This window comes from Cheilinus undulatus, linkage group 7 (genome assembly GCF_018320785.1).
Source record: "Cheilinus undulatus linkage group 7, ASM1832078v1, whole genome shotgun sequence".
In the NCBI taxonomy this organism is placed as follows: domain Eukaryota; kingdom Metazoa; phylum Chordata; class Actinopteri; order Labriformes; family Labridae; genus Cheilinus; species Cheilinus undulatus.
The window spans coordinates 49,489,869-49,503,865 of record NC_054871.1 but is presented as its reverse complement, the minus strand read 5'-3'; the positions used below and the strand labels follow the sequence as shown (position 1 = coordinate 49,503,865).

The window sequence follows — 13,997 nt, the reverse complement described above, 5'->3', positions numbered from 1 at the left end:
AAAAAATGTCCCATTTACAACCACTGACAATGCCATTTTTATCCCACTCTTTTTTTAATACTTTATTTCAGTGGTTTAAAAAAAGAACATTATAGCAGACAGCTGTCATTGAGAGTACACTGCATTTTTAAACAAATAGATGATTACAGAAAAAAACAAAACAAAACAAAACATACAGACCCACACACATACAAAAAGGGGAGAACAGCAGAGAAGGAAAGGAAAAGGTAAAAAAAAAAAAAATATATATATATATATATATATAGGATAGGTAGGTAGGTAGGTAGGTAGGTTGGAGGGTAGGTAGGTTGGTAGGTAGGCAGGTGGGTAGGTCAGCTGATGGGAAATTAGGTGGGTAGGTAGGTGGGTAGGTCGGAGGGTAGGTAGGTTGGTAGGTCAGTCAGTGGGTCAGTTGATAGGTAAGTTGGTAGGTAGGTGGGTTGATGTGTAGGTAGGTAGATGGGAGGGTAGGTAGGTAGGTCAGTCAGCAGGTTAGTTGATGGGTAGGTAGGTAGATGAGAGGTTAGGTAGGTCAATCAGTTGAGCACTGAGGTAGGTAGGTATATGGGAGGATAGGTAGGAGGGTACGTAGGTAGGTCAGTCAATGGGTAGGTAAGTGGGGGGGCTAGCTAGGTAGGTGGCAGGGTAGGTAGACATGTGGGTCAATGTGTAGGTAGGTAGATGGGAGGGTAGGTAGGTCAGTCAGTAGGTCAGTCCATGGGTAGGTAGGTGGGTAGGTAGGTAAGTACATAGGTGGGTAGGTCAGTAGGTCAGTTGATTGGTAGGTTGGTCAATGAGTAGGTAGGTAGGTGGGTTGGTATGTTGGTTGTTTGTTAGGTAGGAAGGTGGGTGGATGGACAGGTAGGTAGGTAGATCAGTAGGTAAGTCAGTCGGTGGGTAGGAAGGATGGTGGGTTGGTGATCCTGAACAAATTTTAAGAACCATTGTTTATCTTTTTTTTTCCAGTTTTTATGTATTTGTTGGACCTAGTCAGGGCCATGACAGCAGCATAAGAAGACAAACATCCCAAAAAAGGTAGGTCTGTCAGTCTGTTGATGGGTAGGTAGGTCTATTAATTAAGGGAGGTTTTCTAATTAAAACTGGAAAAAGATGCTCTTGATTTTTTATCAACAAAATTTTGACTAAAAATTTACAGAATGCAAATGACTAAAGTAAGACTGAAAATAACGAACGCTGTAATCTTTCAACAGAGACTAAATTTGAAACAGCTGCCACGATGAACACTGGAGTGCTGATCTTTTTTTAGGTTTTCTGCTTATATGTGCTTGCTGAGGATTTTTTTTTTATTGAGCTCAACAGTCTTCTTCAATATGCACTGCTCTAATATCAGAACCCACCGTCTTTGTATTTTTCTGTATGTAGCCCTTAGTATAAATAGTGTTGACTTTCTGGTCTAGTCTGACCCCTGTGGCAGCTTTCACAGGAAACAAAAACATCAACCAAACAAAGACAATAAAACAGAGAATGAGTCAAGCAGAAGTGAGAAAGGAGCAGGGACATAGATGGTCTGGTAGTTGTTTTACGTTTGGAGCTTCAATCAAAATGTGCAGAGCACACGGTGGGCCTCCTTTATTAGTCAAACTTTTTTCATATAGCACCTCTAACAAATTCAGCTGCGGTTTTAGATGCTTTACAAGAGCAAGGAGGAGTGACTCGAAAATTATAAAAGAAATTAGAGACTAATGCACGCCAAAATGACTTTAAAATAATCAAGAAGATGGGTGATTGAAAAAATGAAGTGTGTAGCGTACAGTGCATATGAAAAGTATTTTATTGTTTTTATAAATCAGTCACACTCAATATTATTTGGCTTTTTGGGTAAAAAACTTTCCACAGAGTAATGTGAATATGTAATGTAAAATAAGTGACTGCCCTCATTCAACAGAGGTCCAACTGGTTCTAGTAGTCTCAGTGTCTCAGGTGATTGTAGTATAAAGACACCTGTGTCTGGAAGGTCCAGTCACTGGTTATTTAGCATTCCTGGCTACAGTTACACCATGAAGACAAAAGAACACTCCAAGCAACTCAGAGAAAATGTTATTATTATTATTATTATTAAGGCTAAGAGATGCATATATGACTAAACCATGATAAAGCAGTTATTAAGTAGTTTATACAAAGGTCTTTGGATAAGAAAAGCATACATGAGCCATTTTTAAGATTTTATCACTGAAACAATGAAAATATTTGATGTTTTTTGGAGGCATATGTCACTTTTTCTTTTCTCTTGGGTCCTGGGGTTGCTCTGCTTTTCTTAGGTACATGTACAGTTGAAACCAGAAGTTTACATACACTATGTAAAAAGGCACATAAACATTTTTTTCTCACCGTCTAACATTAAATCAGATTCAACTTTTTCCTGTTTTTGGTCAATTAGGATTACCAAAATTATTTCTATTTGCTAAATGCCAGAATAATGAGAAAAGGATTTTTTTAGACAATTTTTATGACTTTCTTCAAAGTCAGAAGTTTACATACACTAAGATTACTATGCCTTTAAACAATTTGGGAAAGCCCAGATGATGATGTCATGTCTTTGGAAGCCTCTGATAGGTTTATTGACAACATTTGAGTTAATTAGAGGCACACCTGTGGATGTATTTTAAGGCACACCTGAAACACACTGCTTCTTTGTGTAACATCATGGGAAAATCAAAAGAAATCAGCCAAGATATCAGGAAGAGAATTGTGGACTTGCACAAGTCTGGTTCATCCTTGGGTGCAATTTCCAGATGCCTGAAGGTGCCACTTTCATCTGTTCAAACAATTATACGCAAGTATAAACACCATGGGAATGTCCAGCCATCATACCGCTCAGGAAGGAGACGGGTTCTGTGTCTCAGAGATGAACATGCTTTGGTCCAAAAAGTCCATCTCAACCCATGAACAAAAGCAAAAGACCTTGTGAAGATGCTGGCTGAAGCTGGTAAGAGTGTGTCATTATCAACAGTCAAACGAGTCCTGTACCGACATGGGCTGAAAGGCCACTCTCCCAGGAAGAAGCCATTACTCCAAAAGAAACATAAAAAAGCCAGATTACAGTTTGCAAATGCACACAGGTACAAAGACCTTAATTTTTGGAGACATGTTCTGTGGTCTGACGAAACTAAAATTAAACTTTTTGGCCATAATGACCATCGTTACATTTGGAGAAAAAAGGGGGAAGCTTGCAAGCCTGAGAACACCATCCCAACTGTGAAACATGGGGGTGGCAGCATCATGTTGTGGGGTTGTTTTGCTGCAGGAGGGACTGGTGCATTTCACAAAACAGATGGCATCATGAGGAAAGAACATTATGTGGAAATACTGAAGCAACATCTCAAGACATCAGCCAAGAAGTTCAAGCTTGGGCGCAAATGGGTTTACCAAACGGACAATGACCCTAAGCATACTGCCAAACTGGTTACAAAGTGGCTTAAGGATAACAAAGTCAATGTTTTGGAGTGGCCATCACAAAGCCCTGATCTCAATCCCATTGAAAATTTATGGGCAGAGCTGAAAAGGCATGTGCGAGCAAGGCGGCCTACAAACTTGGCTCAGTTACACCAGTTCTACCAGGAGGAATGGGCCAAAATTCCTGCAAACTATTGTGAGGAGCTTGTGGAAGCATATCCAAAATGTCTGACCCAAGTCATACAGTTTAAAGGCAATGCTACCAAAATACTAATGAAATATATGTAAACTTCTGACTCTCAAGAAAATAATAACAAATTGTCTAAAAATGATCTCTCTCATTATTCTGGCATTTAGCAAATAGAAATAATTTTGGTAATCCTAATTGACCAAAAACAGGGAAAGTTTAATCTGATTTAATGTTAGAGGGTGAGAAAAAAATGTTTATGTGCCTTTTTATGTAGTGTATGTAAACTTCTGGTTTCAACTGTAAGTGGGGCTCAGAGGAAAAATGGTTGGGAAACACTGGTCTTGGCTTTGCTTACTGGCCTTGTAACTCCAGCTGTGAATCATGTGGGATGGCAAGTGACAGACACGTTTGTCCAATCACCTTCTGAGAATTTTCTGGAAAGTCTTGCTCTTCCCAAACACTTTCTATGGGAGGTTTCTCGAATGAATGGGAAAAATATCCATGCTATGGATATATGAAACAGTCAGACCAATACATTATAATGCTGATAATGTCATTGATCTCTAGTTGCTTATGGTTTTCTTGTGATTTCATAAAAATGCATCAATTTAAATTTCAGTCTTTTAATAGGCAGCTAAAAACTCATCAGCACTTTCTACTCCTCCTCGTGGATTTACCCGAATATTTCAAATAATTCTGACTTCATTTAAAGGTAGCCAGACTCATTAAATTGCCACAGAGTAAACTTTCCCTCCTATAATGTCGGGGTGTGTGTGTGTGTGTGTGTGTGTGTCAGCCCGTGTGTGTTGCTCCTCCCTGTTTGGCTCAAGTGTCTCCATCCTCATCAGAGAGACTCAGTCAGAGCTGCACTTTACCACCCGCTGGCCACCGTCCTCTCTGCTGCGGGTCTTCATGACTCTCTCAAACTTTTTTCAGCAGTGGGATATGAAACACCAGAAGTCCAAGGATTAAAACTGCTCCATTAGGATTACTATCCTGTTACTGAAGCTTTATTTATTTTTTTGTCTTTATTGGATGTTAACGAGGACTCTGTCCATGTCTTCTGTTGGATGATGGCTCCAGCAGTCTCCATCCTTCCACTGTTGGGGTTTATTCTGGAAATCAGTTGTGTGGCTGGTAAGGGAAAAAATCTTCATTTTGAACTCTTCTTTTGAGGAATGATTCAGTAAGTCATGTTATTGAGCTTTGAAGCTCATGAAAACCTTTTAAAATGTCTCTGCATTTTATTCTAAAATGTAATAAACAACTAGGTTTTGCTTTTTCATGTTTGTGGCTTTAGAAAGGTGGAAATTTTCTACCCACTGGGTTTAGGAAAATTAGTGTGTCGGCTAAATTCTGTGTCCATGAATGTGTTTGATGAGAAGGACAGTTGGGACATGTGTGATGGTCAGACAAAGGCTGAAACTGGTCATTATTATAGGGGCTGTTTTAGTGATCTGGAGGCCTCAGGCCAACACCAATAAGAGGTCCTGAGCAATTTACCTAACTAATGAACAAAATATTTACAATGCCATTACTGAATGTCATTTTATCACGCATGGATTCATTGTTTGGTTTGTCAGTGCGTGCTATATTGCTGTAATATGCTTGATATGAAGACATTATGAGGCTCTTTCAGGGGTTTGTTTCTTGTTGTTTGGGCCTTGGGTCCTCCACACAGACTTTTTTTGGATAAACAGAAGCTATTTTGGTGTTCTGAGGTCAGTGAGTTGAATTTAGACGTATTTCTCTGATTTGGTTGGCCTAATGTGTTTTTCCATACAATGGAGTCTGAGCTTTAGGGCCTCTCAGGGAGGTGGTGGGGCTGTGTGTATCCTCAGAAACAGGAACCCCACCTAGGCCGCACAGTGCCGGGCCATTCAATCTGACCCAGCCCATTTTTCCGAGCTTCCTGTTTTGACAGAACGCCGCCATTTTCTGCAGCAAGGGGAAAAATGGCCGGGGAGGTGGTTACAAAACAGATCTTTTGTTTGTCCTGTGTTGTCCTTCAAGTTGTGCCGCACACTTCTGACCTGATTTAGCATCCATGAATTTCCTACATCACTGCAAAAACTCACATTAAAGCTGGGGTGTTTGTCAAATTTTGAGTTAAAAATGTAAGTTACACTTACAGTAAGTCATATTTATTTGACAAGTACATACACACGTGTTGTTTCATCCATTAAAGCTCCAAAATAAGGCTTACATCGTTCATGTTAACCCTTTACCAAGACCGTGTAGCGGTCTTGCGATACTTTGGTGTTTTTCTATGAATGCCTACGTCATATGGTTGCAAGTACTGTAATGAACCATATATGTGTGCACGCCCACAATTCTCAGCTTTCCAACACCGTTGACATTTTTCTAATTGGACAAACTTTGACAGAGTTACAGTAATAATTAGGGGTGTGATGAGACACTTATCTCACAAGACAAGACAAGATTTGGGCCCACGAGATGAGACGAGATTTTACACTTTTTTTTAATCTTGGAAAAAAAATACATGGGTGGATAATATGTCCTTTATACAACTGAAAATCATATTTACATCTTCAGGTCTTCTCAAAAATGTTTGAATTAAGTACTGAAGAGGCTATCAATGCTTCCAAAAGAGCATGTTTTGACTAACTTTGACTCAAACTGTACATTTTAATGCTCATCGAATCAAACCTTACATTTTAACAGTCTACAAAATCTTTAATTTACTAAACTATGTACTCATCGCTACAATTACAATAACTATTTTTAATATTTTACTTAAATGTATATAATAAAAGAATTTAGACTATTTTAACAGTACTTTAAGCACTGTTTACAACAGACTGGAATATAAAGAGCTGCATCAGTAAAATCAAACTATTTTTCATTCTTTTTAAGGACATCCATATTTAAAACACTCAAAATAAATCTTTTAATCAATAACACGTTGTAATTTAAAGAAACAGATTATTTTATCGTGTTGTAGTCTTTTTTCTCGTATGAGCTTTAACAGTGTTGGACATGACGCACAGATGAGCGTGTGTGTTAATGTGTGTGCGTTGGTGAGTGAGTGTGTCTCTGTCTGCTGTCATACAACAAACAGCGTGCATTTAACTGAAGCTTTAACTTCGCTTTTTGGAGCTAACAGTGGACTCTATGGCTCTCTAACGGAGTAAGTTTAGCTAAGTTTTCCACCGCAGTATGCAGACCCGTTACGCTACTCATGTTAAGCTTCTGACCGATGATATACACAGCCAACAGCTGATGGATGTGTGACTGACAGACGGTGAGATGAGAAGGGGACATGAAGAAGCAGCGATTCAAAGTTACAAAGTCACAAATAGCGGCACTACTGGGGAGCAGGTGGCCTAGTGGTTAAAGGCGCTCCCCATGTATGCGGGTGGCCTGGGTTTCGAGTCTGGCCTGAGGCCCTTTACCACATGTCTCTCCCCCACTCTTGACCCCCTTTCCAACTCTATCCACTGTCCTCCTCTATCTAATAAAGGCACAAAAATGCCCAAAAAATAAATCTTAAAAAAAATAAATAAATAAATAAAATAAAAAATAGCGGCACTATGAGCGAGTGTGCGTGCATACATGAACTAAATAAATGCCGTATTCTCCTCATGGAGACTGCACAGGCTTTCACCAGCAGCATTTCATCAATTCACACCGTTATGATGATGCATAGGTGGATCATGTACAGCCCAAGTAGCGTACGCGAGGGGGTGGTTGGAGCGGTCATCTTAATGGATACTGGATCAGCTCTGTTTCCTCACTTTGCTCTCTCACCAACAGTTTTACAGCGTCCAGGGGCCAGGGCATGTTTATGATCTTTTGTAACTTCCAGTTTGGTTTTGTTTTCTGTAAGGAGAGCTGCTGCTCCAAGTGTCTGCGCAATATTGATCTTGCGAGATTGATTTTTCAGTGATGAGAAATCTCATGGCGTTTTGATCTCGTGAGATCTCGTTGCACGAGATCTTGTCACACCTCTAGTAATAATACTCCGGACATACACTGCCAGGCCAAAAAAAAAAAAAAAGTCGCCACCTGGATTTAACTGGGGGGTGGCTGCAGTTGGTCAGGTCTAGGTTCAGCAACATTATGTGCCCAAAGAATGAGGTCAGCTGACTACCTGAATATACTGAATGACCAGGTTATTCCACCAATGGATTTTTTCTTCCTTAATGGCACGGGCAAATTCCAAGATGACAACACCAGGATTCAAACTGTGAAAGAATGGTTCAGGGAGCATGAGACATAATTTTCACACATGGATCGGCCACCACAGAGTCCAGACCTTAACCTCACTTCTTTGGGATGTGCTGGAGAAGGCTCTGCGCAGTGGTCTGACTCTCCCATCATCAGTACAAGATCTTGGTGAAAAAGTAATGCAACACTGGATAGAAATAAATCTTGTGACATTGCAGAAGCTTATCGAAACAATGCCACAGTGAATGTGTGCTGTAATCAAAGCTAAAGGCGGTCCAACGAAATATTAAGAGTGTGTGACCTTTTTTTGGTGGCGACTTTTTTTTTTTGGCCAGGCAGTGTATAAAACACAGCGCCGGCACCGGCTCAGTAGGTAAAGGGTTAAGTAAAAATATCTGCAAACAGGACAAGCAAATTTACTTTTGGATGGTGTTGAAATAAGATTTCACCATTTACATTAGTGTTCTGTAACCTTGCAAAGCAAACGGATACACCTGTTTTCTTGTTTTTCACTGGCAACTCCATCTTGCAAAGCTCCCATCTGAACCGTTTGGGCCCGGTTAGAAAGTGACAGGACCAATCAGCGATGAGGGGCAGTACTTTCAGGCGCAGCAGAGTCGTGACTTGAACAAGCAGCAGCAAGAGCTGGTGCAGTTTTGGAGGAAGAGATTAGCGTGCATGCTGCTAAAGCGCCAGTTTTATCAGAACTTGATGACATTTCTTTGTTAAAAGAAGAACAAAGAACAGCAGTGAGTTGTTTTCTTTTCAAAACCTAAAAAAGTAGAGTACTTACATGTCTGTAGTCGCGCACGTGCAACTTGATAGTGGCTACGTCACGTGTTTTGTTGCTCTGACTGGCCCATAAAGATTCGACAGACAGAACACTCACCCAATCATACTCTGTGTTTTTTTCAAAGCCTCTACCTTTTCTCAAACGCTTCCTATTGAAGCTTTCCCAGATAGATGTGTGAAACACATCCATCTGACGTGGCAGGTTAAGTGTTCTGGGGATCAACCACGAAAAAAATTAAATGCATGACCTCTTAGCAGTGGGCATAAGAATAATTAGCATTAGCATCCTGCAAGGCAACGTCAAGGTTTTTATTTACTACTACTGTAGTCCTATCTTGTGCACAAGCTTTACAATTCTGTATTTAGATTTTTATGAATTTAGACCTCTAAGAAAGATATGGAGATGTGAATGGAGCAGCTATGCTTTAACTGCTATAATTACTGCAGTCCTCTCCTTTTCATCATCAAATTAGCTGCTAATGCTAATATTAAAATATGGCTGCTACTGCTAAGTCTTAACATTCTGTTACCATCATTAGTTAAAGTATAGCTGCATCCAAGAAAATACATCTTTTCGGATGGATTAAGGCCAAGAAAGCCACACATTTATATTACTGTTCTTGCTCAGTTGTTCTCCTACAGCTCCCTCTTCTCCTCTTCTTCATCTACCTCAATCCCTTTAAAAGACACCCTACAGACAAATCCACCTTATTGGATATATATTTGCATCTTTCATACGTATATTGCACTAAAACTTAATAAATTTGGCCTAGTAAACTCACCGGGAGGCACTCATGTTTTGGTCTGCAGTGGTAGCATGACGTCACATGGCCAGGGCACTCGTCGCCGTTCCGATCCCTTAACCGCCGTTTGGACTGGCAGCCTGCATGAGGGCTGCATCTCACATGCTGATACGCATGTCTCACGCACGTAAGATTTGAGATTTAAGGTGTCTACGCTTTCCTTGCACCACAGTCGGTTATCAGTCAAAACAGACAGGAAAATAATAAATACAGAGCCATATTTACCGTGTTGAAGCAAATATGTACATCCACATTGGTAGAATATGTTTGAAATCTGTTAAAGGTAATGAGCTAAAATGCGCCCGTTTAATTCAGTTACCAAACCTCTACTATTTATGAAGCTTTCTGTTTCCACACGTACATAATGTGAGGATAACACCTCCAGTTTGGGCTTTTCAAAGAAAAAAGCATGCTTTAGCATTTCAGGCTTTTCCAACAAAAATATGTGCCCCAGGCCTGTCCACAATCCCCTCACGTATCTTACAAATCCACACACACACACACACACCTTTCTCCACCTTTCAGAAAATGTGTGCTGAACCAAGCCGTTCTTAGATTTTCCCCTCATGATGTCATGTGGTGAGTTAGCCCCGCCCCCAGGTTCGGAGAGGTCAGGGGGCAGAGTCAGACAGCTCAGTAACATTTAAAGGAACAGACATGAAAACAACTCGTTCTGAGAAGGGCTGCAACTGAGGTTTTTTTTTTTTACATGCAAAAATCCAATACTGGAGTGCTTTTCTGCAAAAACATTCACAGGCATGTTTCGGGGACTTCTGAGACCGATATAAACTTGTCTTAAAAGGGTAAAATATGTGACCTTTAAAAGTTTTCTGGGGGAATTATTTTTCCAAGTAAGTCTTCCAAAAGCTACAAGTTATCACAAAAGAGCTTCATACATTGATTATCACTGATATAAAAGATACAAACATCTATCCATTAAGTGAAATTTCTCTGATCATGTTGGGTTCCTTTAAAAACCCAGGCACAGCTTCAGCACATGGCTGCTTAACATGAGGCTGCTTCTGCTGGTAAAAGGAAGTTTTTCCTCTCCACTAAAGCATTACTAAATGTTTCTTTTTGCTGAGCCTGTGGCAATTTATGTTGAGTATCTTAAAGGGTTTCTGATTGGCGCAAATTCACGAGTGACACAGATTAAACAAAGTAGATGTTTTGAACCTAAAATGATGTAAATTCACCTACTTTGACTTTTTGTATCAGTTTTGTTGATAGTGGTTATCACACTGCTGATCTCATTGCCTGTTTGTTTGAAACCTTTCGTGTTGTTGATTCCTGCAGCCATCGATTTGCGGTTTATGCCTGATCCTCCGACACTCAACATCTACGGCATCCAGAGGATGAACAAATCTGACAACCTGGAGCTGACCTGCAGGTACAGACACACCTCACTGGATTCACCCACTCTCATTTACAGTGTCTAAGGAATGTTTGTGCAGATTTTTGGAGTTGTTAAACCCAGAGAAATTCTTCATTTTGGGAGGTTAAGTTGTGGAACAGACTTAATTATAGAGTGAAATTGTGTAAGTAGTTGTTGGTGTTCAACAAAGACTCTGGAATGTTAAATACTCAGAGGTTACAATTGCACTGATGAAACTAAGTGACAGTGAGGGCTATCAAAGTAAGGTATGGCTATTAAAAAAGAGAATAATGCTGTAAACATTTTTCAGTATATTTCCCCTCCAGTCTCCTCCCCTTCTGCATCAACACACCGCTGCAGTCAGGCAAATATGTGGAGACATTTTGGAGCAAATCAAGGTCAAGGCAGATCAGTAGGTCTTTTTCTGTCTCAGAGCCTCTGAGGTTCTGTTCTTAACTTCTGACACAGACTTCAACGTGTTCCTCTGAGCACAGATTTGATCTTAGGAAAAAGTCACATGATGCTTGATCAGGAGAATAGAGAGGGTGATCATCACTGTAGTCTGTCTTTGGTCCAGAAACTACTTTACTAAGAGCTCAGTTTGATCTGTCTTGAAGAAGAAATTAAACCACTTTTCTACACTTGTAGTCTCTTTCTTCAGACCTTCTCCTCTCAGTTTCTCTAGAACCTGTTTGTAATAATGCTGATTCATCTTCATCCTTGGTGATGATGATGTTTTCCAGTGAGTGGCGTTTTGTCTCAGGATCATTTTGGAGGATTACATGTAGAATTGGGTTTCCTTCGATTGGTTCCAAAATGTCTCCACAAATTTTCTTGCTTTTCTCTTTTGAGCAGAAGTCAGAAGTTTGGAGAATACTTTGGCACACACTTTTGTCAAATTTTAAGACCAAATTTGCAGAACTTTCTCTTTATCAGTGGAGACCATTTCTGCTTTCACTCCCTACTGAGCCATCGATCATTTTTGAAGGTTTTGTTTAATTTGTTGAATGTTTTCAGAAAATTTTGATGTACATGGGCACAAGAACCTTTAATATCTTGTACATCTTTTCTTCTTTCACTCAATCTTTCGTGCCATTCACACACACGTAACTGTGACATGTAGTGTCATACACCTCAGTAAATGTAAGAAAAGATTCAGCTGCTGTTTTGTTCTGTTTCACCAAAAGTTTCAAGTTGAGGCCGGTTCAGACTGCACAGTTTTTGTAGTTGTTCATGACTACACCATGTCAGACTGTACAACAAAAATTTGTTCCTATGTTGGCCGATGGACTGGCCACACTACCAGAGTGATCCTGACCACTCATCGTATGCTGACGTCACCACACGACGGTGTAAGAACATTTCTGACAAGCTAGTCTTGTTGAATCGTGGCAGTGCATCTTGGATGCGTCATTTTTGTGACAACTACAAAAGTGTTTGTTGTTCCTGATGCTCAAAATCGGGCCTGAGTTTTAATGATGAGCTGCGGCGTTACAGTCGGGCTAAAATCTGGCTGAATTTGTGTCCTCTGAGCCGGCCTTTAATGCATGGGTCAACTTTTAAGATAATCATTTTACGAAAACATGTTTACTTCAGTGAGTAGTAAAAACTAAAGATGCCACATAGTTTTAGACTCAGCACAGTCCCATTATTTCAGGGGTGTCAAACTCAATCCCAGCAGGGGCCAGATTCTGGATTCCAGACTAACCTGAGGGCCTAACAGGGTCACCTTTTTAACCATAAACTGTCTTACCTTACCTTGTTTCACCAGTAATAAAATATTTTTTTAAAAAACTTAGCACTGCTGACAAATGATTTTGACATTTAAAAAGCTAAAAAGAAAAGTCTTAAATCATCAAGGATAAGCTCATATTTTTACACTTGAGGATATCTGCAGACCTCAGACTGATGGGCCAGTTATAACAAAAATATGATGTAATCTTGCGGGCTAGGTTTGGCCCCTGGACCTTGAGTTTGACACCTGTGCATTATTAAACAGCCATACATTGTATATCTTTTTTTTTACCTCCCCCAAGGAAGTTATGTGATTGGGTGAGTTTGTTAGTTTGTTTGTTAATTTGTTAGCAACATAACTCAAAAAGTCACGGACGGATTTTCATGACATTTTCAGGAAGTGTCAGAAATGGCATAAGGAAGAACTGATTAGATTTTAGGACTGATGCGGAGCACCGTCTGGATCCAGGAATTTTTTAAAGGATTCTGTACTATTGGGGGATTGGGCTAATGGCGGAGGTCTGCGCTGTTACCACTTTGCACCAGGAGATGGCGGACATGGGTAACTTATTCAAAGTCTTGGAGTTAGTTATAGAGTTTCAAAGACACACACACCCCGACGAGTCGGAGTGTAACAGAGAGAACGACAGTGAATTGTAGCGAGAATACTCACAATGCTGGGAGGAACAGAGGAATATTCACCCTCTGCCATGACTTTCACATGTAGCGAAGCCAATGCGTTGCCTCACCGTGTCTCCACCCCACCGGGGAGGGAGTAATCAGCTAATTAGATCCTGGGAGTGATTTTGATCACCGTCTGGATCCAGGAATGTTTTTAAAGGATTCTTCACTCTTGGGAGATAGGGCTGATGGTGGAGGTCTGTGCTCTCTGAGTGCTTTTCTAGTTCTTTCTATTGCTGATCCTCTGGGCCATTCTTTGGAAGGTAAAGGATCAAACATGACTCTAACCATTCTCTGATGAGGGTTCACCAACATTTATGATTTTCTTTCTTTTAGAGGAAGGCAGTTCCTGAGGTGGACGACCCCTCCAATTAGCACTCGCTTCTCCACCAGTGACTGCAGTGGATCAGGACTCTTCTGCACGACGCTGCGGATCACCAACGCCACCGTCAATGAGACGGGACAGTACCAGTGCTCCTACAAAGACCTGAGAGTGGAGGATGGGAAGACGTCAGGATCGGTTTACGTGTTTGTTAACGGTATAGTGAACTTTTCTAAGAGGACTAGCTTGAGTAAAGGCCAGTGTTAGTAGTTCAAGTGACTACATCTTAGTACACATCCATACTCTGCATCAACAATCTGTCTGCAGTGATGACCTGATATCAGAACTCACTGTCCATCCTCTCATTCAAACAGCCTGAAAATCTTTTCTGCAGCGCTCTTGTGAGCGGTGAAGCTGCTAATGTTAGGAATCATTGGGGGCAAATTAGCCACAAGACAAAAACATCCAAATATTTGAGATTATAAAGACTTAAAA

General features: G+C 40.5%; 1 protein-coding gene across 2 annotated transcripts in view; it reads left to right on the top strand.

The window, feature by feature from the left end:
• Positions 1 to 4,476: 4,476 nt before the first annotated feature.
• The window catches only part of kdr (kinase insert domain receptor (a type III receptor tyrosine kinase)), a 59,053-nt gene continuing 49,532 nt past the window's right edge, over positions 4,477 to 13,997 (top strand). For both annotated transcript variants that reach the window (XM_041791794.1, XM_041791793.1), the window contains exons 1-3: positions 4,477 to 4,741; positions 10,687 to 10,780; positions 13,517 to 13,719. In XM_041791794.1, coding sequence (XP_041647728.1) covers positions 4,675 to 4,741; positions 10,687 to 10,780; positions 13,517 to 13,719 — 364 coding nt within the window. In that variant the 5' untranslated portion in view covers positions 4,477 to 4,674. The remainder of the gene's footprint in view (positions 4,742 to 10,686; positions 10,781 to 13,516; positions 13,720 to 13,997) is intronic.